We start from the raw sequence: 25,840 nt of genomic DNA on the forward strand, positions 1-25,840 counted from the left end.
GAAAGTATGGCAGGTCATTTTATGTCAGCCGTAGAGCTTAATTATAGAATAAAGGTGGGTGGTTGCGTTAAATATAAACACACAAACAGCGAGCAAACCCACGGTACATATGAGTTTTCATACCTCTGTTAACACAGACTCATAAGTAGGTCTCTTTTTGTCTCTGTGCTACTTTCGGCACTTTATGAGAATATGTTTGTTGAAACTCTCAAGTCTGTTACCTGCCTGAACTTTTGACCTGTGACGTCTCAGCGGGAATAACTGGAGAAAGCGTGCAAAAGTTTGTTCACATTTTATTCACAGAAATATAAAGTAGTATGTCAAGTACATCACTTTGTACAAAATTGCACAGACTCTTCAAAACTCAGCCAGACAACAGAAAAACTCGGCTGTAGGAGTGTTAAGAAAATAAAAGGGAGACGATGAGTAATCTGCGATATGTGAGATGGCTTTCTTGCAAACAAACAAGAAGAATCAATCAATTGTACATAAGTAAGACTCAATAGGAAAAATGTAATTTTACAACGGCTGAGGAATAAATATGTCTCAAAAATAGGATTCAAATTGGCACATGAACCGCTCCGTCCGCTCCTCGACTGCAATCACCTGTGAGGCTACATGGCCGCGCTTGAAGGGGCAGTTAACGCTTGATATGTTTATTACAACTGAAGAAAAGTGTTGCATATGTGCCACCTGTTACAAACAGCTGCTCGCTTGGCTGTTGCACTGTCTGTTTTTTATGCTTTAAGGAGAAAGAAAAAAAAAAAGACTGACATGTTAGGAAATATGCTTGTTCACTGCCTTGCCAAGAGATTGCTGAGATGACTGACAGGAAATGTGAAGCTGCAGTTGCCAAATTTATCTTTTAGATTATTCATTAGAATAAGAGCGTAACAGGCAGAAATCTAGAAGGAAAAAACTCCTCATCTGCCCTCTGTAATCTAAGAGCCTTTCATCTGATGAGCACTAGCATATGCACGTACTTTGAAGGGTTCTGCTTAATCTACTATGCCAACACTTTCCAGATGGACTTAAAATTCTCTATACTGCACAGTTAATCTGGCCTGAAAATACCTGTGATTGGACAAAGTCTCCCTACCACAGGTTAGAGTTTTTAAACCTTCAAAACAAAGCCATGAGAGATGCAGGAATCCAATCATAGTTTTCTTGGATTATTGCTCACTGGTGCCAAAATCATGTTGCCTGCCCCAGTTTTAAGACTGGAGGTAAAGAGGGTTCAGCTAAGATAGGCTGACTCCATTAGAGGTGACAATATCCATCTATGAGCTTCTCCGAGGCTCATTTATGTCTCCTTTATTTAGCACAAATCCCAAACTGCAAGTATGTGCTCTGTTTGGGCGAGCTTGCAGGTTGCTTGGAAAGTAGCTCCAGCCAAAAATTAGTCCAGCATGGAATCAGAACATATTGTTGTACATGTTACACAAGCGAGTCTTGGCCAGGAAAACTGCTCCCTGTGTTTCCAGTCTTTGATTTAAATTAGCTACCTGTTGGCAGCGTGGCTTCACAGGAAACAGAACTTCCTGAACTACGGGGCACTTGCAAGATAGCCCAGAATCAACTTTGGTCCTGTGGTAGCTGTAACATTCATGTGGCCAAAAAGCATTTCAAATTTTGACCATGTTTTTGAAAAAAGTGTCTGACACCATAGATATAGTTCAGTTTTTACTTTCCAGAGGGTCACCTAGTGACAAGTCTGGTTTCTAGACATCAAATAAGCACCGTGCGATTTCTACCAGCAATCACCTGACAACAGTCACCACTTACCACAATAACCGACTGCTTTTTACACTCAGGCGAGTTTCTGTTTTAGTTTGACTACAGTGCTAATGTCAGTCCGAGTCACAGCTTTGGAAACACGCCTCCGAGGGAGGATGTCCTGTCATAAATCCCGTGTGGCTCTAGCTTGCAACGAGCAAAATCTGTTCCACTGTAAGAAAATCAAAATGACTGACAGTAATTTTCCGAAAATTGAAATGATCCGGCGCAGGTCCAAATAAGTTCTGCTAATGTTTAGCTCTGTTCTGTCCCATTCATTGAACGCTTTGCTGCTTTTCACTCTCCAATGTAAGTATAACAGAGGCAGTGATAGGAAGTGACGGGGCTCTGGTTGTATTACACTAATTAGTTATTAGCAATATTTCCAAAAATGTCACACTTTTCCTTTTGTGAAAATGATGTTTTTCTTGAATAATTTTCTGCATAAAGCTTATTCCCATGTCGGCACAAATTAAAGCAGTGATGCCATATCTGTCCATTCAAGCATGGCCATGTAGTACCCTTTATTTAACTAGCTGTGTCATTCCAGGTCACACCCAAAAGCTCACCTGCAGGCCACATATACAGTGTACAATACTGCTACCATTCAAAACAACATGTCCCAAGTCCCTCCGATAAATGCTGGATTTGGTATAATTATATTTTCAAGGCATTACTTTAATGTGATCTATATAAACAGGATATCTAATCTACAGGTTATTCATATGCTGAGCGTGAATACAGAACCATCACCAGATGGAGGGACCCCGAAAACCATGTTTCAGAAACACTACTGTAGCACACCGATCATCGAAAAATATTTGCACTCTACTACACCACCACACACTCATAGAAATACCCCAGTAGGACGACAAAATTGGAGCCACGCTTCCCTGTTCGTGCAGACTTCTATTGTTCATGTTCCATTTAAACAGCTTTAAACTGATTTGTAACACAACATATGACCGTGTGTGTCTGTGTAGAAGAAAATGCTCTCAGTATGCAGGTATGCAGGTTCGGTATGTTTCAAACAGTAAATTAATCAGATAATTGTCAGGCACTAAGACCCTTTAGGCTGTACATGTTTGGGAAAAAACATCTCCGAGCTAACACTAACACACCCATGATTGCTGTACTTATGTTAGTGGAGAGCAAAGACCCAGGGCAGGACTCTGTAGGGAAAGCCCACAGGGAAAGTGAGGATATCCGGGACGGGCTCAAAGCAGCTTTACAAACATTAACAGAGCTCATAAGGGAGGGGCTGTTTCTTCGGGGTCATTTTAAACTCGCAAGCCTTCAGCAGGGTGGTGACACGGGCTCTGCTCCCAGGGAACTATGGGTAAGGGTGAACGGGAAGTGGTCAGTAGAGATGAATCAAAGCCATATGACTCTACTGGATGACTTCCTCTTGCTTTCTCCCCCTACGATTACATTCACCACAGCCTTTTTCTGTTTTTTTTAAACAGCTTCTTCTCAACCTTAACCCATCCTTTCCTACCTGTAGCCCTCACTGTTTCCCATTAACCGGCATCCACAGAGAAATCCACAGAGGCGGAGGGTTTTTATGAGCATGGCCACGCTGCTAAGGATCATTATCATCCCATCCCTTGTCAAATCAGAGGAACAGGAAATTGCCTTGAAATAAAAACCGACAAACTGGACGCTTAGTGATCCAGTGATTTGGACCATTTTCATCATCAGCAGAGGAGAGCCCAATGTAGCTTCCAACTTTCTGGACCTGGCCTGGGTCATTTAGTAGAAAGAGTACTGGTTCTCCACAGCTCGGGCCCTGCGAGTCCCATCAGCATCATGATAGTCATCAGATGTACCACTAGAGGCCTCCAGCAGACGTTCAGAGCTATTGCTCCGGCTCTGCAAGCCTCCACCTACTCCTCCTCCAGTACCTGGGTCGCTGCGGGAGAGGGAGGGAAGGGCGGTGGGTGAGGAGGAGGTGCTTGAGGAAAGTGGGGCATCAGATGGAGGCCCCGTAGGTGCTGCGATTCCAGGAAGGTGAAGAGCTGGCTGGGCTGAATCTGTTCGGCACATTGCATCCCTGGATGGAGTAAGGACTGGAGGCGAGGTCACATCTGTAGGAGATTGTGGGGAGAAGAAAGGGATCCTTTTAATAGAGGACATATTAATTATACAGAATATTCTCTGCTACTGCTATTTGTTTGCTGGCTTCCATTAAGAGAGTTGCTTGTAAAAAGCTTCTTCACAGAGCAGTGTGTAAACACAGGCGGTGCGAACCTCCTTTATTATCCTTTCTCTCAGAGGGCAATAACACCGACAACACTGTTGCCAAAGACACGCCTGACCAGCGTATCAATAAAGTCTTTTACACCCTGAATCAAACCCTCACTGTGTGTGTGTGTGTGCGTGTGTCTGTCAATGAGTGCGTGAGTGTGTGCAGCATTTGAGGAAACAGAGGACTTCTTTGTGACCACCAGAGTGGCTAGGAGCCGGAGTCTCGGCCTGCATGCAAAACTCCTGCGGTATAATCGCCCCCTCACTCTCCTGTACAGGAGGGCATTTATCCCATGCCAGGAGAGTGGAGGGCAGAAGGTGGGGGTGGGTCTTTTAAATCCAGTATTGTTTACATCTGTGTTTACCAGCTTGCAGTTTTCGAATTCTCTGCCTTTGCTGGTGCATTGCAGTGTATCCAGTTATATTACCTACATCAGATCTGTGGAGTAATGACGCCACTGGTTTGACGTTACACTTTACAGTTACAGATTTATTACAGTTAAGAGTTTAGGTCCAAGCTTATCGATTTCCACAAATATTCTACGTATAAAACTGGTGTGTGAATCCTTCCTAGAGCCGACAGCTGGATGGTGAACGGGTTGAAACAGCTTGCAGAAAAGCAAGGCAGCAGTGAGCAGATGGGAAATTCTGCAGCATAAATAGTATAATATGTTACGTGTATATGATGCAGTGGAGCTCAAGTTGCTCGCCTGAACTAGTTTGCAGGGTTCATGTGATAAACAGTGAGATATAAACAGGTCCAAAGCTCCACAGGAAACCTTACGTGGAGTCTGAGTTTGAGTTCATAACAACCTAATAATCATTAGTGTTAATGATTATTAGGTTTGTGAGTAAAAATTCAGCAAATTAGCAGCTAAAATTATATTTGCCACTTTATTAGGTACATCTGTTCAACTGCTCATTAATGAAAATATCCAGTTGCCTGATTACATGGCAGCTACTCAGTGCATTTAGGCATGTAGAGATGGCACGGCTGAGATCACCAGCTGAAGTCCAAACTGAGCATCAGAAAGGGGAAGAAAGGTGATTTAAGTGACTTTGAGCATGGCACAGTGTTGCTGCCAGATGGGCTGGCCTCATTATTTCAGAAACTCCAGATCTACTGGAATATTTTCCCACAACCATCTCTAGGTTTACAAAGAAACATACAAAATCCAGTGAGTGATGTCAGCGATCAGAGGAGAGTGGTCAGACTGCTTTTCGCTGATAGGAAGGCAACAGTTACTTAAATAACCACTTTTTACAACTAAGGAATGCAGAAGACCATATCTGAGTGCTGAGACTCAAATCATGGGAAAGTACTAGTAATAGAAGGTATACCAAAATAAAGTAAACGTCGAGTGTACACAACATGTGTTGTAAGTTACTGCACTGATTACCTGTGTTTGAGCTCCGCTGCACTTGTACATAGGAGCGTAATGTGATGTCAGCTGAGCCTCCAGATTCAAGAGGGATGGGGTGGGCGTGGAAGTGTCGCAGCATGTCCGATACGGTGTGGAACCAGAGGTGGTGGACGTGGCACTGCCCATTCTCATTAACTGACAGACGCAAGTGCTGGTAGGAAGAGTGGAAAGGTGGAGGGTGGGGGGCATTAACAAGTAGAGAGAGGAAGTAGAGAAAGAAGAGGAGAAAAACGAGAGACAAAGCAAAGTGCGAGACACAGTGAGCATCAGAAACAATCAGACAAACCAGACCAAGATAGAGGTCAGGACATTATTTGAGAGACTTATTGCTGTGGCAGACCGCCCAAGGCTGACACCAGAGGAAGAGGTAGCAGCTGAAACTTCCTCAGCACTGCCGGCTGGCAGGATGTGATGTGCAGGGATCATGTTACATAAGAGAACATAAAACAATGACATTACTGCAGCTTTTCCAGAGCCTGAGCAACTGCAGTCCCCAGAATTCACAGAACAAAACAATATGTATGTCATTTAGTTAAAGCTGCCAATTTTTTTTAATTAACGAAAATAAAAAATAAACATTTATTTTTTCCAGCTCACCAGATAAAACTGAAATCATTTCCAATGTGCAAGTTTCAGTCACATGACATTGCAGATCGTCCATCTACTCATCTCACCTTGGCTTTGCCCTGGAAGTTGAAGGTGAGGACGTACTCGCCCGGACGCGTCTCGCTTTGACGAATCACAAACAGCCCGTGGCTTCTCGCCCCACCGGCAAGCACCAGCTGAGCTGCACGTACGCGGGACAGCGTGCCATGGAACCACGGGTAACCTGCCAAACTGGCATCTCCATCTGAGTCTTTTGATCCTTCACTGCCACCTAAGCAGCATCACAGGAGAAACCACGGTTTATTTTTCCCCATCTGTAATTTTCTCATGTTTATTTTCTCGTAAACCTGCTTGGATCACCCTGTAAGGAAAATAAAATGAATTCATCATTACCTGCAGAGGAGTTGGAGCCCTGGGCCTCTGGGGATTGGAGGAAGCGCTCTAAAGGCATGTGAGATGGGTGCTGGGTAAAAGGAGGTTCCCTGCAACGGACTGAGGAGGTGCTGTAATGCTCTGCTGCTGTAGAGCACGATCTCTCGGGAGCACGGTACACTCCTAAACATGTTTTTATACATTATTGTATTGGTCAGTGTCAAAACATGTTCACGTTATGTTACACGGTGCTGCATCGGAGACTAAAAAAAGTCTCTACGCTCACCCTCAGAAAGCAGCTCGCAGCTGCAAGAGGCCACCATGGAGCACTCTTTGGAGGCCTGACCATGAGGACAGGACGCCAACTCGATGTCATCGCCGCTGTCACTGTACACAAGCAGTTGGGTCAGAAGAACCGCAGGAACGTATACACATCCACACACATGAGCAAACAAACATCAGTGAGTCCTAACAGACGACTCTACACAAATCCTACAAGCACCTACACAAGCGACCTTTCTGTTTATGTCCTGAGCTGCACTGACAAATGTCCACTCGTCCAAGAAACTGGGCAGGAATGTCCGCGGTGCAAGCTCGCCCATGTTTATGCTCAAGAAAGTTGTCAAAAACTCTAGTAATTGGATGATTAATGACTGTGTGTGTTCACCCTCCTCCCCCTTTTCCCGTCCACTCTTTCCTCCGCCCCCGCTTCCGTCCCTCTCTCCTTCTTTCCATCTTCAGTCAACAGCAAATATTTATCTGGTGGTTTACCCGGGGTCTATGCAGTCCTGGATGTCAGCAACCCACGAGTTTTTCTGCAGCGAGTCGATGGTTTCCAGGATGTATTCTCCCCCGTTTTCCACCTGTGGAAGCAGCCAAAAACTGCAGTCATACACCGAGCTGTGTTCAGTGCACCACGTCAAAGCAAAAAAAGAAAACCCCACCAAAAAACAGGTGAAGTGGAACTTGACTTCAGCAAAGTCATGGTGTACTTGATTTGCATACCAGACGTTTTTTAAGTTCTGTTTCATATGTAGGGTTTTTCAGTGTTATTGATGTTAAGCAGGAAGTTGTTGTGCACAAATATTTGTGTATTTCCTACCTTAAGAACAAACGTGTTGTCCTTGTCAGGCATCTCCAGCGGCATGGTGGTCCGCACCTCCACAATGGCTGATAAAGGGATGCTAACTTTGGGCTTTGAGGACTACAACATACAAACAGACGCATATTAAAAATAGTGCACATACTAAAGGCATAAAGTAAGCTTGTTGCACTTGACACCAGTGAGTCCCAACAGGTCAGTCAGGACTGAGCCAAGGTTGGTAAGATGAAGGTGTTGGAACCAAATAAACGCATTTGCTAATATACAATAAGTTGATTTTTTAAAATGCTCTTTAACATTTGCCTCCAAAAACTAAGGACACAATCTAAAGTGGGAAAGTTGCTTCTGAACTACTCATACTTTCTGTTGCAGACATGTAAAACATCCTTCCGTTGTGTTCTGAAATTGTGAACCAAGCCCTGTTTCAGATGACCTTAGACTATAAAAGTCCCAAAGCAGAGGAGGCAAATATAATTGGTCCAAAGTTAAAAAGAAAAACATTGGGTTACATCCTACAGGAGGTAACTGCAACACTTGTAAAAGTAGAAACTGTGTATTTTTCTAGCTTTAAATTAGTAGTGCGGTAGTTTAAATAGTACCACTTCACCACTTTACCCCCTCTCTTTAGTGTGAAACACACAAAGATAACTTTTCCAAACCCTCAAACTTCGCTCTCATACATGATAATTAAGGGGCAACATGCAGTCACAACATTTGGTTCAGCCTTAGCAGTACACCCACAGATTAAATAGGACCGCTCAGTTGAAATTAACATTCATTTAAATAACTTTTAAATATCTCCATGGCTCAGATTTTATGCAGTATCTCATTTCAAAGCCTGTTTTTTGGCGATTATTCCTGCTGGCTGACTAACAAATACGACACAGGAAGGCTTTATAAAAGCGTGAACACAGAAAACATGCTGGCCTCATGTTCCCCCTCTGCAGAGAGTTGGATCCAGATGACAATCGCAGCAGATCCGGTGAATGTGTGCCGAGGTTGTGAGCCGTGAGCTGTTTCTGTGTGTGTTTCAGGAAAGGCGGAGTGGGAAGAGGCTGACTGACTGATGGTCAGTCAGAGGCTTTTATCAGCTGATCTGTCTGGAGAAAACACCGTCCTCATCTTGATCCACCTGTGCAGCTGGCTCTTGTCCCCGCCCACAATCCCTCTCTTTGGATCAGATGTCAAAAACCATTTCCTGTAATAAACTATTTCCTGTGCAATCTAAGTGGGCTCCGTCTGTCGAAAAGCCAACCAGTGCACATAGCAGTTTGTGCTTAAAACTCGAATAGTGTGTGGTTATTATCTGAGATAAGTGAGAAAAGTGACTTTGAAAAGGGGGCTTGGCTTCTTTCAAGGGCATAGAAGGCTCTGAGTTGGTATAATGACAGGACGTAAAACAGTTTGAAACAAGACGAATGCATGCATGCAACAGCTTTCCCTGACTGCTGTGTATATGTGCATTACTGTGTTTCTATATTAGTCACTTTCCTGAAAGTAAAGGCTCTGATAAATAAATATTTAGCATTTCACAATGAATAATGCATGAAATGAAAGCTGCAGTAGTGACCAAAAGTACACACATGTTTTTACTTATTTTCTGCCCGTACAAATACAGTTACAATGGTGGATGCTGATATTAAATAATGCAAAAGATTCAGAAAATGAGGTCAGCATATAACTAATCCCTTGTAGCCAATAGCTGAGGCTTCAAGTGATAGAAGATAAAACAGCTTGTTTCAGATAAACTGAGCAGCTTGTCCTAGTATAAAATAAACATGGACTGTTTTGAACGATGAATCATGCAAAGCTACTCTAGTGAAGTGCACCTCTCCTTCTCCTAACATACGAGGTTTTAAATAACCAGGCCCCATCTTTTATTGAAGGCCTCATAGTACCATAGCACCCCTATAGACCACTTTGCGTTCATACTGGTAGTTTTCTTGTGGTTTGTAGGATATTTAAAAGTAGAATGGGAGGCAGAGCCTTCAGCTTTCAGGCTCATCTTCTGTGGAACCAGCTTCCAGTTTGGATTCAGGAGACATTTACCCTCTCTATTTTTGAGATTAGGCTTAAAACATTCATTTTTGATAGAGCTTATAGTTAGGGCTGGATCACGTGTGCCTGAATCCTCCCTTAGTAACCCTGCAACAGGCCTAGGCTGCTGGGGGCTTCCCATGATGCACTGAGTGTTTCTTTGTCACTCACTTCTTTTCACTCTCTGTGTAATTGTACACCACTTTGCATTTCATCAATAGTTATTGTTAATTTTTGGCTCTCCTCTACAGTGTGTCTTTTGTCCCGTCTTCCTCCCTGAGCCTGGTTTTGTCTGAGGTTTCTTCCTGTTAAAATGGACTTTTTCCTTCCCACTGTCACCAAGTGTTTGCTCACAGGGAGTCATCAGATCACTGTATTATTGTAGAGGCTTTACCTTACAATGTAAAACGCCTTGAGGCAACTGTGGCTGTGATTTGGTGCTATATAAATAAAACTGAATTCAACTTAACTGAATAAATAGTGTGGAGCTAAAAATAAGCACAATAGTTCCACCTTTAAAGCTGGTCCTTAGGTTAACTGCCTCTGCTGCTACTCTTCCTCTTTAGTTTGTGCAGGTTAGTTTTGTGGTGCGAACCAGAGCGGGTTATCTCAGGCATTGCTGCTGTGTCATAATGCAGGCAGCGAAAGAGTGCTGCAGTGTGCCGTCTCTGCCACACAGAGCAGCCAGCAGATAGATGGACCTGACAGGGACGGAGCTGGAGTCAGAGCCAGGAGCGGGCAAGAGTGAGATTTTATGAGTCAGTTTATCTTTCATGCACTGTTGACTCTGCACTGTTATGGCTTGTACTGCGCGAATACGATGGCAGTGATAAAGCAAGTCAGAGAGTTGCAGAGCAGGACCGTCGAAATGCATGTGTTTAATTAATGTGTCATCAAGGCTGTAACCGCCGCTCTGAAGTCTCAGGCTTGTTCACAGCTGATAATAATTTTCCCAGTTTGGATGTTAATAGAAGTTAACAGATGAAACTGCTTTAGAGCCGTCATTACGTTTTTTGTTCTTTTTGTAGTTCTTAGCAACTTGGCAGAGTTCGAGTGACTGACAAAACTATTTTGGTTCCCATTTTCAGTTGGTCACTGCTGACAGTTTGCCAAAGGCGCGGAAGCGATCAATATTTATTTTTTGCACATGAAAGGGAAACTTTGTGATCCCCTCACCTTATAGAAATCAATGTAAGAGCTTCCTCTCTCCCTCTCTTTCCCACAGTCTCAGCTTTTCTACTTTCATACCCCCCCACCCCCCGCACGTCTGCATCCCACCTGTCCTTACCCCTCTCCCCCATATTCCCACCAGCCATGATCAAAGGACAGTGGCAGATTTACACACAATCAGCTGCACAGCCTTGTGGCCTACTTAAGGTCAGGGGCAATGATCTGGAAATCCCATATAGACAAATGTGAAGGGTGTGTGCACACACGTGAGCGCGTGGTTTGAACTGTGTCGTTCTGCGTCAGCAGGGCTGGATCGCCCAACTAAATTTAAAACTAGAATTTAGGAAGTGCTACTACTACTGGTTATTTTTATTACTTCATCACTTTTTAAACATTTTCCTAATCTATAAATAGACTTGAGGAACTAGAAATGCACTAAGCTTGGAAAATTAAAACTGCTAAAGACAGAACTCGCAATACCAATAATGGCTGTGAAAAAAACTAGTTTCTTTTTCCATACCATTATCTGTTTTTGTTTTTGTCAGCTGGGTATGTTGAGAACACTGAAAAACTTTAAAATATATGGAGATGAGGACAAATTACTAAAAATTAAGAGGAACTTAGCTGAAATCTTATTATAATAACATAAATCTCTGTTTGTTTGTTTGAGTCTTCGGCCGCCCTATCATGATCAGGGGTTGAGCAACCAAACGTGGCACACGGGTACAATCTTAGGTCCCGAAAGGTTCATATTTATACTGGATATACATGTTGCCTCACAAACTTCTAGCAATGGGCTGAAAAGACTTATGTTTTGCATTTATGCAACTACAACATCTGAAAATAAAATAAAAGCTTCTTATAGTTTTCTTATTGTCTTCACATCAATAACGGCTCACGTATATACAGAACAACTGAATTATACATCCTAGCAACCACATAGCAACAGGCTAAAATGTCAGATTTTTAGCATCTAAACAACATCCAGCACTATGTCTGTGCTGGTTCTCAGTGATTCGGGTCAAACTAGTCTTTGTGAAGACACGTCCCCTCTTATCCAAGAGGCCTCTTCAGCTTTAAAACAGCTGGAGTAGAGACCACCCCTTTGGAGGTGACCCACTACTGACCATGTGAGTCCTCACATGAACCAAAGGCCAGTGTCCATAGGTGAAACCTCTATGAGACACTACCCCGCCATCATGTGAGGCTATGACTCATGTGAGTCACCTGAGAGGGGGTTGAAATACGTCATTGTGTAAGAACTGAAAGAGCCTCTCGGATGAGAGGCCAAACATCTCCACAAACCAAAAAAAGTTCAGCTGCCTTCATTTTCAAGCTCTGACCACCCATATTTATTCATCTCTGACGGAGATTAACTATATCAGTTTGTCAAAAGCACGAACAGGCCAAAAGAAACATGCGACCAACAACAACAACAATCTGAGACACTTAAGATTATTGTTTTAGTTGACTGATAAGAAAAACATCTTTCAGGATTATTATTAGATTAAACAACAAAGAGCTGGTGTCCACTTCTCAAATTCTAAGGATTTCAGGTTTTGCACACTTTTTTACATTTGAAAGCCAAAAACAACTATCTGATTAATGCAATAATAATAAATAATAGCTGATCCATTTTCATCGTAATCATTTTTTCCTTAACTCTCCACCAGAGATGGGTCAAGAAACTTGATACCAGATCCAGCCAGACTAGCCCGTACACGACTACTGGTAAGTGCCTCGGCAGACGGTGCTGTTATGGGTTTTTATGCAACGTTAATTCATTTTGACATAGATAATGTTTTCAAATTCCTAACTGACCCAAATAATGACAAAGCTGCCGGTCTTAGGCGATTATATTTGACATTGCTGTGTGTTTACATTCGGTTCTCTGGTCATGGCTGACTGATCAAACATGTGAGCCACATGAAAACACAGCTCACTCCAGCGAATGACGCTGATAGGATGTGCCAAACTTAAAATGCAACCTCCTCAATTTATTATTAACTGAAAAGTCTGCAGTTAATAAGTTAGGGTTAGGGCATCATTATTAACCTTTTTTTTTAAATGCTACTAGAGTTTAGGCAAGCAGCAATCGCAGTGGAAAACAGTCAGCCTCTAAAGTCAAACACCTGCTCAGTGGTTAGATAAGGAAACCCAGACAGGGTTAGGCATGTTTATCACAAAAGATTTAAAACCTTTCATTCCAGCACAGTTTCACCTTTCCTCAGCTGTCCTATTTTGTCTATCATGGTTTTTAAAATGTCTAGAGCAGGGGTGTTAAACATAAGGCCTGGGGGCAAGAATTGGCCAGGCAAAGACTCCAATCTGGGCCATTGGATGTCTTTGGAATAACTGAAGGAGAGTGAAGATTTTGGACTTTTATTGTATTGTTGTATTTTCCTGGTTGTGTAGCTTTTCCTACTGATAATGAGCTCATCCATTGCCATTCATACACAACGTCAAAGTAATTAAGTAGTAGATAAACATCTAGATAAAAGAAAAGTTCCCATCTACTCTAGAAATGATAGTCTGGGCCATGAGCTACCAGAACTTTAACTCTGTAATTTTACACATTTAATTTTTTCCATCCATCCATTCGCGTCCGCTTATTCTTTTCAGGGTCGTGGGGGGCGCTGGAGCCTATCCCAGCTGTCATAGGGCGAGAGGCGGGGTACACCCTGGACAGGTCGCCAGTCTGTCGCAGGGCCAACACACGGGAAAGACAACAGCACTCAAATTCACACCTAGTGGCAATTTGGATTAACCAATTAACCTATCCCCACAAGCTGCATGTCTTTGGACAGTGGGAAGAAGCCGGAGTACCCGGAGAGAACCCACGCAAACACGGGGAGAACAAATCAAAAATCAAATCAAATCACTTTTATTGTCACATCACATGTGCAGGCACACTGGCACAGCACATGCGAGTGAAATTCTTGTGTGCGAGCCCCACAAGCAACAGAGATGTGCAAACTCCACACAGAAAGACCCCGGCCTGATGGTGGAATTGAACTCAGGACCTTCTTGCTGTGTGGCAACAGTGCTAACCACTGTGCCAACCACTGTGCCACCGTGCTGCCCATTAAATTTTTTGTGCTGACAAATTTCTTTCATTTATGACAGCAGCAATTCTTTATCGTGAAGAAAAACTGAGATGTTCTATTGAAACTGCACTTCTTTGGCTTATATTATCTTAAATATTTTAAATGTTTAGTTAAACTTCGGACCTTTAACTGGTCCGGCCCACTGCCTGTAGGCTGTGACATAAAGTGAGTTTGACATCCCTGGTCTACAGGGAGCACCTGACCTCAGAGGCATGCTTACTTTGTACACCTTCATGCCTGCTAAGTATAAAGTTTAGACAATAAACATCACTGGTTAGCATGCCAATGTGTAATAAGAATGGGCTGCTGTTATGATAAGCACATTCCAAGTATTGATAAGAGTATCAGTGTTGATATACCTTGGGTGGTACATAGAACTCTAGCAGGAACCTCTCCCCTTCCTCCCTCTTTGCCTTCCTCAGCAGCAGGCGGCACTTCTGCCACTGTGCAGCACCCATACAGTTTGTGTCATCAGCCACCATGTATCTCAGTGCTCCCTCTCTCTGGATTTCCAGGAGCTCAGCCTTGTGGCCTTGGGAACCCCGTGGAAGCCGAAGCTTTTGGGACCACTTCTCCCCGCCCGCAGCCTCCCCTCCTCCTCCCCCATTAGCCTTCCTGGTCCCAGAGGGCGCATCGGGTTCAGGGGAAGCCCGTCTATGCCACATTTCCTTCACCCCATCCACCACACACAGGCTCATGTTCCTCAGGGAGAAGCCCTTCTTGAATCGAGCCTTTGGGTGACTGACTGAAACGTCCTCTGAACTGCGAGACTGTCCGAGAGCGGAGACCTTGTGGGTCGTCTGAGGGCCCCTGGAGGCAGTGGTGCCGCTGCCTCCCCCATTTATTCCTCCCCCTCCGCTGTCCATACTGTCCAGGGAATCACTCGAAGCCCCGGCGTCCTTGCGTCTCTGGTAAAGGTCGTGACCGTAGGACAGCGGGCAACCCTGGATCCCCAGGAAAGGAACGATGCTGTACTTTGTCGCTGTGTTGGAGCCGTCCTCTCCCGGAGAGGATGCTTGGTTTTCCCGGGCCTGGGTCAGCGCTGCAGAGAAGCACTCTAAGAAGTGTTGGGCAAAGTGCTGCGAGAAGCTGGCATCGGCGCCTGGCGAGTCATAGCAGGGGTTCTCCGACAGAAAGCGCTGGAACTTGTCAGCGAAGTCTGCAGCAGAGGCTCGAGCATGGAGCTCACAGAACTCTCGCCAGTCGGGCAGCGGGCACGAGGAGGAGAGCTCGGGGCTACCGGGCAAAACCGCTCCGTTCATCACTGGGCCATGCCAACCCACCGAGGAGAGGCTGAAGGGGAGGAAGAAGAGCACAGTTAGTGTGGAAACTATAAATGGACTGCGACATGAATTTATCCATCTCTTGGTCTTGGATGTCACACGCAACAGTTGTGGCACAGCCTGCATGTGTGATGGCACAAAGAAGAAGATGAGGCAGACTGCAAACCAGCTTGTTTGTCATTACAATATTTACATCTTAATCATATGAAAAATGAAGTGATTTTCAGTGAAATATTTACTAATAAAATATTACACATTTTTACTTTTTTTGCACTGTTAAGCAAAACAGCTTCTTCTATGATTTATGTACACAATGTTAACAGCGTTATAGGATATGTGAAATCAGCCTATTTGTCATTTTTCTAACAGACAATTACATTTTTTAATAGTTTATTTATCGTAAGAAGATATTCAATCTAAAAGAAAAACCTCTTTAAAATATCAATCTATGAGGATATAAACGCCACCGCGTTTCTAAAAAGCCAGAGAATGACAGAAAGCGTGCCCCGAGTGTCCTCAGTTGCCGTTATAGCTCTGGCGCACAAACAGCCCCCCATTTCACTGTGTTGGGGCTTTATTCACTTTGACTTTGAGTCCAGATGTGTGACAGTCCAAGATTATGAGCAGTGCTGGCATGCCATGAAGGGCTGAAGTTGCCATGTGCGCAGATTCGATGTGACAGCGGATCGAAAGGAAATGATCCACAAAAGCTCGGTCTCTATCACTTCTGAGCCTCGCCAATTGATCATTTGTGACGCGCGCTGAGCTAATCTGAACGATCTGGAAGTGTGTTCTGTCAGATCAGGTTAGCGCGGATTGCAAATTCAACACAAACCGATCCTCTTTACATCCTGTGTGTCTCACTCGTTGGCGCTTTTCTAAATAATGAGTATTTATGAGAGTTGCTCTGATCCACTCATCCTTGCATTCCTCTGCCCTCCAGCAGGTGTGCGTTTGCATGATTCACTCCTCAACCTACCCTCTCTGGCCCCAGCAATGCCAGAGCGCAGCACATCACTGCAAAAACTCTTCGCTGCACAGTCAGAGTCATACCATCTTTGTGTCAGTAGCAACATCCAACGACAGTTTTCACCTCCCTCCCCTTCTCACTCCCTCTCTCTGCTTCAGCGCGCGAGTGACTAACACAGCATTAGCAAAGAGTGCCAAACCATCAAAAACACGCTGGTTTGATTATTTCTGTAAAAGAACGCAGATAACAAAGAAGTTAACATGTGAGTGGGCAGGCCGGGCAACATACACAAAGGGACAGCTAACACTCCCCGCGCCGCGAAGGCTTATTCTCAGAGCTGCCGGGCTTCTCTTGGCAGTTGACTCACAGTAAGAGCTCAAATGTTTGCTTACTGAAATTGCACTCTTAAACCAAATCATGCATACATTTGCACTGCAGAGTTTCCTGGAATTTCTCTGGCAAGCAGCTTTGTTGTCATTTTCAAAAGCATCAGTGTGGGTTGTCTTTTCAGAAAGGATTAGCGCTCTCGCCGCTGGAATGAAGTCTGACACGCATGTTCAACTACAAGCCAGTCGCTTTCTTTCGTTTCTTCTCCCACAGATCTGAAACAAACTGTTTGCCAGATCACAGAGAGGATGTGATAAAGGGAGCTCACTAGCACATCTTAGATTCTAAGACCTGGTGTTAAAATTTTAGAGGAGTGCGGTGATGGTTAGAGACACTTGAAAGTAAAGGAACGGCTCAGATTAACAAGGGAAAAAATGAGAATGGTTAATGTTTTCCTTTAAACTGCAGCTATTCACAAATCTATGGGAATTTGGACTTATTTTACTCCTTTACTTCATTTAAGTGTGACGAAGCGGGTGGGTCAGGGGTCTCAGTTTAAACAGATGTACAAGTTATGGTTTATTTTAGTCACATCTTCTGGATGAACCTCTTTATACTCCTCACCAGTTACCCAGTTCTCATCTATGACCCACCAAAATAGTGTTTGTGGTGGCTCGGGATTTAGAGCAGGTCGTCAACTATTCAAAACATCAGTTTGATCCCCAGCTCGTGCATCTGTATACTGAAGTGTCCTTGAGACACTTCCTGAATGCATCCATGTTTCCCATGGATTGCATGTGTGCATGAGAGTGAAAAATGTGTCTTTGGATGCAGCTTACGTTGTAAGAAGCTTCTGGGTTTAAACCCATCTGACGACGATCATCAGGTTAACTGGTGATTGTAGTGACTGTCGGCGTAATCGTAAATGCAGAGGGTGTGCCAGCACGATTTAATGAATTCACTGAAACTTGATAAGTGGAAAAAAACTGTTTTTACTATAATACGTGTACTGATTTTCCTAAATCTTACCTCTGACATATATCTGCTATACAATATCATTTAAAAAAAAAAATGTTTTTAATAAATAGAACTACAATTGAAACCAAAGTAAAAGAAAACATTTTCAAACAATAAAAACTAAACTGAAACAAGAAAACCTGTCCTGGAAAAACTGTTAAAAAAATAAAGTTAAAATGAAATCCGAATTAAAAACTAATTAGAAAATACAAAACTATAATAAATCTGCTGAATTCAGTTGAACTAAGCATAAAGGAGTCTTCATGCATTGAGTCCACACAATTCACTCAGTTACAAATCGCAAATTAGCAACAGATTAATGTTAAATGTCCAAAGTTGCATCTATGCCTTTAAAGGGTTAAAAAGATAATCCATCAAGCTCCACAGGAATGCACTGCACTGTCCACTGGAGCAAAATGTAACATGTGTCACTGCAATTACCATACTTTACTTGAAACAGAGGAGGCCTAAAGACGTTTTTAAGTTTTGATCGCTTGGGATAAACATGCAAACTCCACCTATAAAGACTCCAGCTGGACAATGGATTTGAACACAGGACCTACTGGCTGTGAGGCGACTGTACCACCAATACTGAATAGTGAAGAAAAATGAAAGAGAGGCACCGAAATACATCCTAAGAGGTATCAGACAGACACAGTGGTCATTTTGTGACTCTGTTCAGTTTCACAAACCAAAGAAAAATCATTTGTGAACCTAAAAATGTAAACTGCATGTTGCTGACTGGAAATGTCAAAGAATAGAAATCAGCCAGTCAAATTCGGATGGAAGGTAAAAATATTATGACTAGCAAATTAAGACAAAGTGCATCATTGATTTCAGGTAGGACAGAACGTGTTAGGCATCCACAGAACAGTATAGCTTCTGGAAAGAGTGACAATGGACCTGAACCCAAATCCATTCATTTACCAATTATTACAATTAACTCTTATTAAATATTATAAAGACCATTCAAGCCTAGATTTATTAGAAAGTATACAGGGTGATTTTCATAACTCAACAGTACAAGGTTTGCTTTTATAATGCCTTATAACTGATTATAAAGCATTAGTAAATGTCTTATTATCCCCAGTGTTAAAACTTATTAGGAGAAAGTTGCTAAACGTTTAAAAGTAAAAAGCTAAATTCTCTTTCCACTCATTCATGAACTTCATTCACGAATCTATCACTTCATTCATCTAAACATCCATTCATTCTTTCTTTCACGGCACACAAGATTTAACCCAGTGTTGTAATAATTATCTCCCTCGCCTTGTGTGTGTGTGTGTGTGTGTGTGTGTGTGTCTGCTTGTGTGTGTGTTGCTGTTGCTGTTGCCAAGGCAAGAAAGTCAATATCCATTCAGCTATTTAAAAACCTGCACTGGGCCCACTTTCCACTCATTCAGCAGAAAAACAACAACACATTGTGAGGTGCGATTCTCACACTCCTGCCCTTCTGTAAAGATGAGGATGCGCCTCTCTCAAGGATACTGAAATGACTACACACACATACACACACTAACACTGACACACTCAGTCATCGAGTCAGCATGAAACTCAAGCCATGAGACGCTGGAGGAAGTGGACGGCATTATGGTTTTCTGAGGCTCAGCAAACTGAGACTGACTACATACTGGAAAGACACACGAGGATCTAAAGTTTAAATGATGGCAGAAACAGCCAAAGCAGAGTGATGGGGGGAGGTGATGCAGTGCGGATGAGAGAAGTGTGTGGTGGAAATAGTTGAGCTCTTTACTTGAAGTACTGACCAGAAATGTGTTTTGGGAACACATTTTTTCACTTTACATTTGACCTGAAGCGGAGGGAAAGGTTCAACTCTTTTTCCTAACGTTTGTTTGACAGATGTACTTCAGACAGTTTAAGTTTCATAAACCTAACAACACATTAAGATTAAACTGATATCTTTAAGTGAATATGTTGTGCTCTGGCCAATATATTCACTCATGGCTTGAGTTTCATGCTGACTTGATGACTGAGTGAGTTAGTGTTAGGGGGAAGCATACATCTACAACTGCGTTAGCCTGTCTTTATGTGCTGCAGGAGAGGATATCTACAGACAGGAGTAGTGCTGTGATGGCTCTGCCCAAACTCACTGACAAGAAAGGTACTAAGAGGAGTCAGGTATGGAAATACCTCGTGGACACCTGGCACTGTCTTTGTGGAAGCAGTTATTTTTCTATGGGCTAAAATGTTTGTATCAGCTAATGCTACATAAAAGCTTAAGCTAACGTAATGTAGCATTAAGTAGGCTACTCAGCAACCATGCTAACATTTTACCCTGTGTCCTTTGAGCAAAATATAAAGTCAACATTTTAATGATATAGAATGCCACTGATTTAAAACCACTTTTTAATAAAGGAGGTCATCTATAAGTACACAGAAAACTTAGGCATGGAAAATCCTGTCATACTACTTGTATTGTCACAGACCTGCTACATTTCTGTTATTGTGACTTCCTGTGTTTTCTCCACTTGAAAAAAGCAAACACTATGTTGTGTTGCTGGTGATGCAAAAATTTATCTACTTTGCTAAGGCACAAAAAAAGAAAGTAGTATTGAAGTAGAAAAACAGCAAAAGTCAAAAGCAAACGTTTTGGAGTTTTTTTTGTTTGCTTTTTTTCAAACGTTTCTAAAAAGTCTCATTTTTATCAAGCTCTTTGTAATATGGTTACAAAAAGTGAAAAGTTCATGATAAACTACACCTATGAATGGCTTTTTTAAAATTACCATTGTTTGAGAATTCGGGCATAAAACGGCCTTCGCGTGTTGATCTGGGATGTGTGTGAGGAACATATTCAGCATTTTAGCTGCTAAATATTCCACTGCTGACAGCAGCGAGTCACCTGTTTCTGCTTCTAATTACAAAGGAGCAATTTATAGGTTTATCACAACAAGCAAACTTTTCCTTTAACTCTACTTTAACTCAAAGGCCGTTAAATTTACTGTGGAGTATTTTTCTGTTGTTGTATAGGTACATTTGATAAAGTAAAGAACCTGAATACTTTTTCCACCACTTGAAGGGGGCATGTGTTTGCTCCACAGGCCAGCTGCTAAAACAATCAGTGATGTGTGGAGGTGGAGGAGACAAGGGGAGCGTAAAGAAAGGGAGACAAACTGCAGGATGGGGGGAGCAGGGGCACCCTGTAGTTTCTCACATTGCCGCGACTCCCCTCAGATTTTTTTTCAGCTCCAATGATTTGGAAGCAAAAGAAATAAAACAGACTTAAGGGGAGTCGTGGGGAATCTAAAAATGTTTACCTCCATCCTCCAGGCCTCGAAAGGCCCTTTTCCTTCCTGTTACTTGTCCCTATCGGCTGTAAAAATCTACCACTCCTGTGCACCCACCACCTCCTCCTGCTGGTGCGTTCCCCCAGGGGAGGGGGCAGATATCTCTGTCAGGTGGTCGGGAGCTCTGTCTGTAACTGTAAACTGACTCTGGGGGAGACTGCAGAGAGATTACTGTGCAGGGAGAAGTGATTGGCTATAGCCTGCAAAACACATCATACAAAATCCATTCACTTCATGTACCTTGTAGAGCTCTCACAGGACTGAACTGAGCAGAGGTAGGAATTACACATGCCTGATTAATACTGTGGTGTTTTGGGTAGTAATATAGAGCTACTGAGGAAATGATACTTTAGCTAAGCGGACCGGATGCACATGGATTTTTATTTATGTAGCCATGTCTACTTCTGTGCACTTTCAGGGATAAACACTGCACTTGCCTTTTAACAGACTTATATGCCCTATATGCTGCAAGCAGCTGCGTGCCAGGAGCACAGTCTCTGCGATTGACTGATGAGGATGATTGGTGATGTTGTGCTCCCACTCCAGGGAGTTTGAGCCCAGACATGTTTTCTAAGATTAGCCTGCTATACAGGACAGCACACAGCTAGCAGCACACTCAGTACAGTGATGTACACATACAACATCTTCAGCGCTCTCTGAATTAATTAACAATGTGTTCTTATATAAGATGGAAATATGGCAGCGCTTTGAAATGGACAAACGATATACTGTTTATGTGTTTATGCTCTGTGTGTGCATTTGCACACAGATTTGTGCGCACCATTCATACATGCCAAAGCTAAACAAACTCAGTGGACACTTTATTAGGTATGGATTGATACTACTGGGTTGGATCCAACAAGCTGCTGGAAACATTCCTTGATGATTTTAGTCCATGTGGGCGTGATAGCATCACAAAGTTCCTGCACGTCCATGATGTCAATCTCCCGTTCCACCACATCCCAAAAGTAGATTGGATGGAGATCTGGTGACTGTGGAGGCCATTTGATTGTGTTTAAGACACCAGCTTGAGTTGATTGCCCTTTGTGACATGTGCATGACCTGTAGACAACAGAGCATGAGTACACTGTGGTCATATAGGGATGGACATGGGCAGCAACGATGCAAAGGTTGCCTCTGGTTTAGACCAGATTCTGACCCTACCTCACAAATATGGCTGCAGAAATCGAAATCTAGACCAGGCAACGTTTATCCAATCTCCACCAGAACCAAAGCGTTGCCTATTGTCTGGTTTTGCCCATGTGAAGTAACTATAACAGCACAGCACTACTATAAAAGTATAGAGTTGAAATAGATCCCCTCCCATTAATGAGTTAAAACTTAAGAAACAAAACAAGAAAAACACATTAAAACAGTTAAAACAACCAACCAATTCTGGATAAAGTTAGTCAGTCAGTACTAATACCTGAAACCATTTTAAGACCATTCAAAGTTGTACTGCAACATACCTGCACATCAGCTGCCAAACACATTAATGTTAAATATTGGAGTTGCTCCATATAGTGCCTTTAAATAAAGAGATGAATCAAAATGCTTCATGCAAAATTATGATTTCCCTTTGCAGCAGAAACATGCTGCAGAATAAACAGGATAGCTCTTTTGTTTTGATACTTCACGCTAAAGGAGGACCGAAGCAGACACAGGAGGAAAGTCACGCTGACAAAAAACTGACTCACTTACAGAAGACACAATACGGATTATTACAGCAGTCTTCCAGGTGTGTGTAGGAGTAAAGATAGCAAAAGAGAAAGAAGGGTACTATGCACTCCAGGTTTGCCACTACAGACGAAGAAAGGATGATGGGAGTGGAAGGAAAACCAGAAGAGATGTAGAAAAAAAAAAAAAAAGAGTGAAATCCCAGGAGAGAGAAACTCGAGATAGAGAGGTATGATAGGGAAGGGGATTAGACGCTGCAGCGAGAGAAAGAGCAGAAATAGAGGTCAGCAGTGATAGACCCCGACCTTCGACTACTTTTAGATCTGTTCACTTCAGAGGAGCTGGTCAGTGACCTTTAACCCAAGCGGTGATAACCTCATTTCTCCCCAAAGCTCCTGAATGCCTGGAAGAGTTTCTGTCCTGTAACACAGGACCACCGCAGAGAGCGTCTATGTTCACTGGACGGGTGATGGCGCACGCAGACAGACGTTATGAAAGCTATACAGCCCTGATCCAGACACTGATATGCCTGAGCTGTCTGTGCGAGCCTGTGTATGTGCGCGCAGCGGCAGACAGATACAACAATGATAAGAAGCCAGTGGTGATGGAGATCGAGCATTCCTGAGGACCAAATCACCAAACTGTGACTGCACACAAATAAACTGAGTCGGCTCACCTGTGGGAGTTTTTTTCCCAGACGCTACTAATGATGTAGGTACGGCCTCATTGCTCAGATATTAAACACATAAATTAGCGTGTCCTCTGCAGGCAGACTTTCCTCTCTCTCTCTCGCTCTCTCACATGCTTCCTCTGGCAAGCGGTGACAATGTAAATGTTGAGTGAGCTCAAGCATCCATATGGCAGCCAGTGATAAAGGACGAAGTGTGTGGGAGATGCACATTGCACCACTGACTTCCATTTCCTGTCTCTCACCCACCAGGTCTAACTAATTTCACAGATGACCACAGGCCTCTCACAAAGAAGCACACAGAAGGAGGAATACTGTACAACCTGTGTGAGCGTCGAGTCTTTCAGCTGCTGGACTAGATGGGCTTTTAATTTGTGGTGAAGCTGATGCAGAAAACAGCACGATGATAGTGCCGACAGAGGTTGGAGACAGCCGCTTACACAGATCTATGTAACATTACTTTGTGGTTAACTTCAGCCGTGGATTTGTCCCTGTAGTTTTCTTATGAAGTCATCGTATTTCATCTTTTCAGTCTCACACGCCTTAAATGATGTAAAGTAAAACGTGAGCAAATCTGAATCTGAATATTTAGATCTGCACAGAAATCTAATTTTCATTACTGATCAATCTGTTGGTTATTTTTATAATTCGTGTGCCTGTGTGGGTTTCCTCCAGGGGCTCCAGTTTCCTCCCACAGTCCACAGTCATGCATGTTAGGTTAGCTGTAGATATGAATGTGAGCGTAGTCGCCACCGGTGCTCTTTAATGGACTCGCACTCAGTCCTGTTTACCCCACCCCTCCCTGTGCCAAAGTAACCCACCACCCTGACGCTGTTTCAGTTACACAAGAAATATTTTTTATGTTTATCTAACTGATTGAATATCATATAATAAATAGCTAAGCTTAATAGGCATGTCGGTACATGTCAAAGTTTGAGTAATGGTATCCTCAAGTCTTTTTTAACCACATAGAATATTACAAAGGTTTCTCCTAGAATCTGAGCTACTTTCTGCACAGCCATGTCTACAGTTTACAGGTCATGGTCCAAAAAGGAGAAAATATCCAATGAGCACCAGTTCTTTGGGTGAAAAGTGCTTTACTGATGTCAGAGGTCAGAGAAGAATGGCCAGACTGCGTTGAGCTGATAGGAAGGCAACAGTAACCATAGTTACCCCCAACATATGCAGAAGAGCATAATGATGTGGGGATTTAAAATCCTAGTTAAACATCACAAAACAAAAACAGCACTGCCAGTGCAATATTAGAGAATTTAGTTAGAAAATACGGGAATAATATGCTGTTTTCCTTCTATTACTTCAATAGAAAACCATAACCTAGAGACAGAGACGCAGTCCAGCCTCGGAGGAGTGTTAGCAGAATGGTACAATGATGTAAACATAACAAATACGAGCAGGCCCGCATCCTGGTCCAATCTGACTGATAAGGCTTCATATTGACTGACTGTCTCACATAACCAATAAAAAGACACATAAGAGAAAGTCAATAGTAGGCCTATAACAGGCCCACTGCAGGCCCGGGGAGCCTATTTAAAGCCGACAGTGAATCGCTGTGCAGGCTGCGCACTGGACTTCATGAATGGGAATCGGCAGCAGCCTCCTGCTGAATGGCTGACAGACACAGGTCCAAACGCGGGCGATGAATGGGAGTCCGCGTGTAGAGTCACGAGCTGGTACACTGATTCTGGATCCTCGCGAGCGGAACCGGACTGTACATCATACCAGATCACATCAGGCCCCCCGAGCCCTCCTGTGAGCCACCACACCGACTCCCCCAAGTCTATTAAACAGATTATCGGAAAAGCCCCCCTTCTTACACCGCGACCCCCCTCAAAACCAGGAAGCCTCACACACAACCCCCCCCCCCCCCCCCCCCCAAACAAGCCGCTATCATCATCAAAAGACCGCACTCGCTCTCTGCCTGGCTCTGAGCGCAGGTTTAAGCTGCGGGGATGAAGCGGGTTTAACACCCAAACAGAGCAGCGTCTTCTCCGCCTCAGCACCTGGAGGTGTGCTGCTGCTGCTGCTGCTGTCCTCGACAAATCACGATGCTGACTCCTTTCTGCTGTCAGCACGAGCACACGAGAAAGGCTCTGCAGAAATGTCTAACCCTGCGCGTCAGGATGGTCCAGACGCGCTAAATAAGAAATAAAACGCAGCGACGGCTTCTGCGGTGCCATCAGCTCTCACCTCAATACAGGAGTGCTGTCATGACGCTGGTGTGTCTGAGGCGATCCCGGTGAGGTTGTTCACTTTTCGGGATCAAACATGGTCATTCCCCGGGCTCGGCTGCTGTCTTTACGCGAGCTCACAGCCGGTCAGCTCTACCTCCATCTCCGCTCGACGCACTATGCTGCTCCTGCTGAACGCCTGGCTCCGCTCTCCACAGACCACCATCAACCAGGGAGAGTCACAAAAGCTGCTACTTCCGCTTACTGCTTTCAGAATAGAGCTAAAAGTTTAAGGGGAAGGAATGAGTTGCCTGTAAAAAGCTTGATTATATATGTTCACAGACACGCCAAAAGTAGCTGTGTCTGGGTGGAAATTGGAGGACGAGGACATTTTTTCCTAAGATATTAACATGATGTGTGACGTGCCAGTTGTTCTCCAGCTCCTTATTGTGAATTATGGAAACCTGAACAAGCTTGGTCAATCTGACAGAACAATGGGATCATGTGGTTTTGTTGATTTTCTTAGTGGTACTTTTATAAGCA

At 43.5% G+C, this 25,840-nt stretch overlaps 1 protein-coding gene across 1 annotated transcript; it reads right to left on the bottom strand.

The window, feature by feature from the left end:
* Positions 1–280: 280 nt before the first annotated feature.
* Positions 281–25,530, bottom strand: sh2b2 (SH2B adaptor protein 2). Its single transcript, XM_086261673.1, has 9 exons — positions 25,317–25,530; positions 14,201–15,134; positions 7,528–7,629; positions 7,197–7,288; positions 6,712–6,812; positions 6,447–6,608; positions 6,122–6,324; positions 5,424–5,598; positions 281–3,863 (listed from the first exon to the last, which is right to left on the bottom strand). Exons 2-9 carry the CDS (start codon positions 15,101–15,103, stop codon positions 3,529–3,531), a joined length of 2,073 nt encoding a protein of 690 aa, XP_086117799.1. The 5' UTR covers positions 15,104–15,134; positions 25,317–25,530; the 3' UTR covers positions 281–3,528.
* Between the last annotated feature and the right edge of the window lie 310 nt (positions 25,531–25,840).

This window comes from Aulonocara sp. 'chitande type north' Nkhata Bay, linkage group LG14 (genome assembly GCF_057382095.1).
Source record: "Aulonocara sp. 'chitande type north' Nkhata Bay isolate Kocher_YH1m ecotype deep benthic linkage group LG14, A_spYH_male_GT1.1, whole genome shotgun sequence".
Classification (NCBI taxonomy): Eukaryota; Metazoa; Chordata; class Actinopteri; order Cichliformes; family Cichlidae; genus Aulonocara; species Aulonocara sp. 'chitande type north' Nkhata Bay.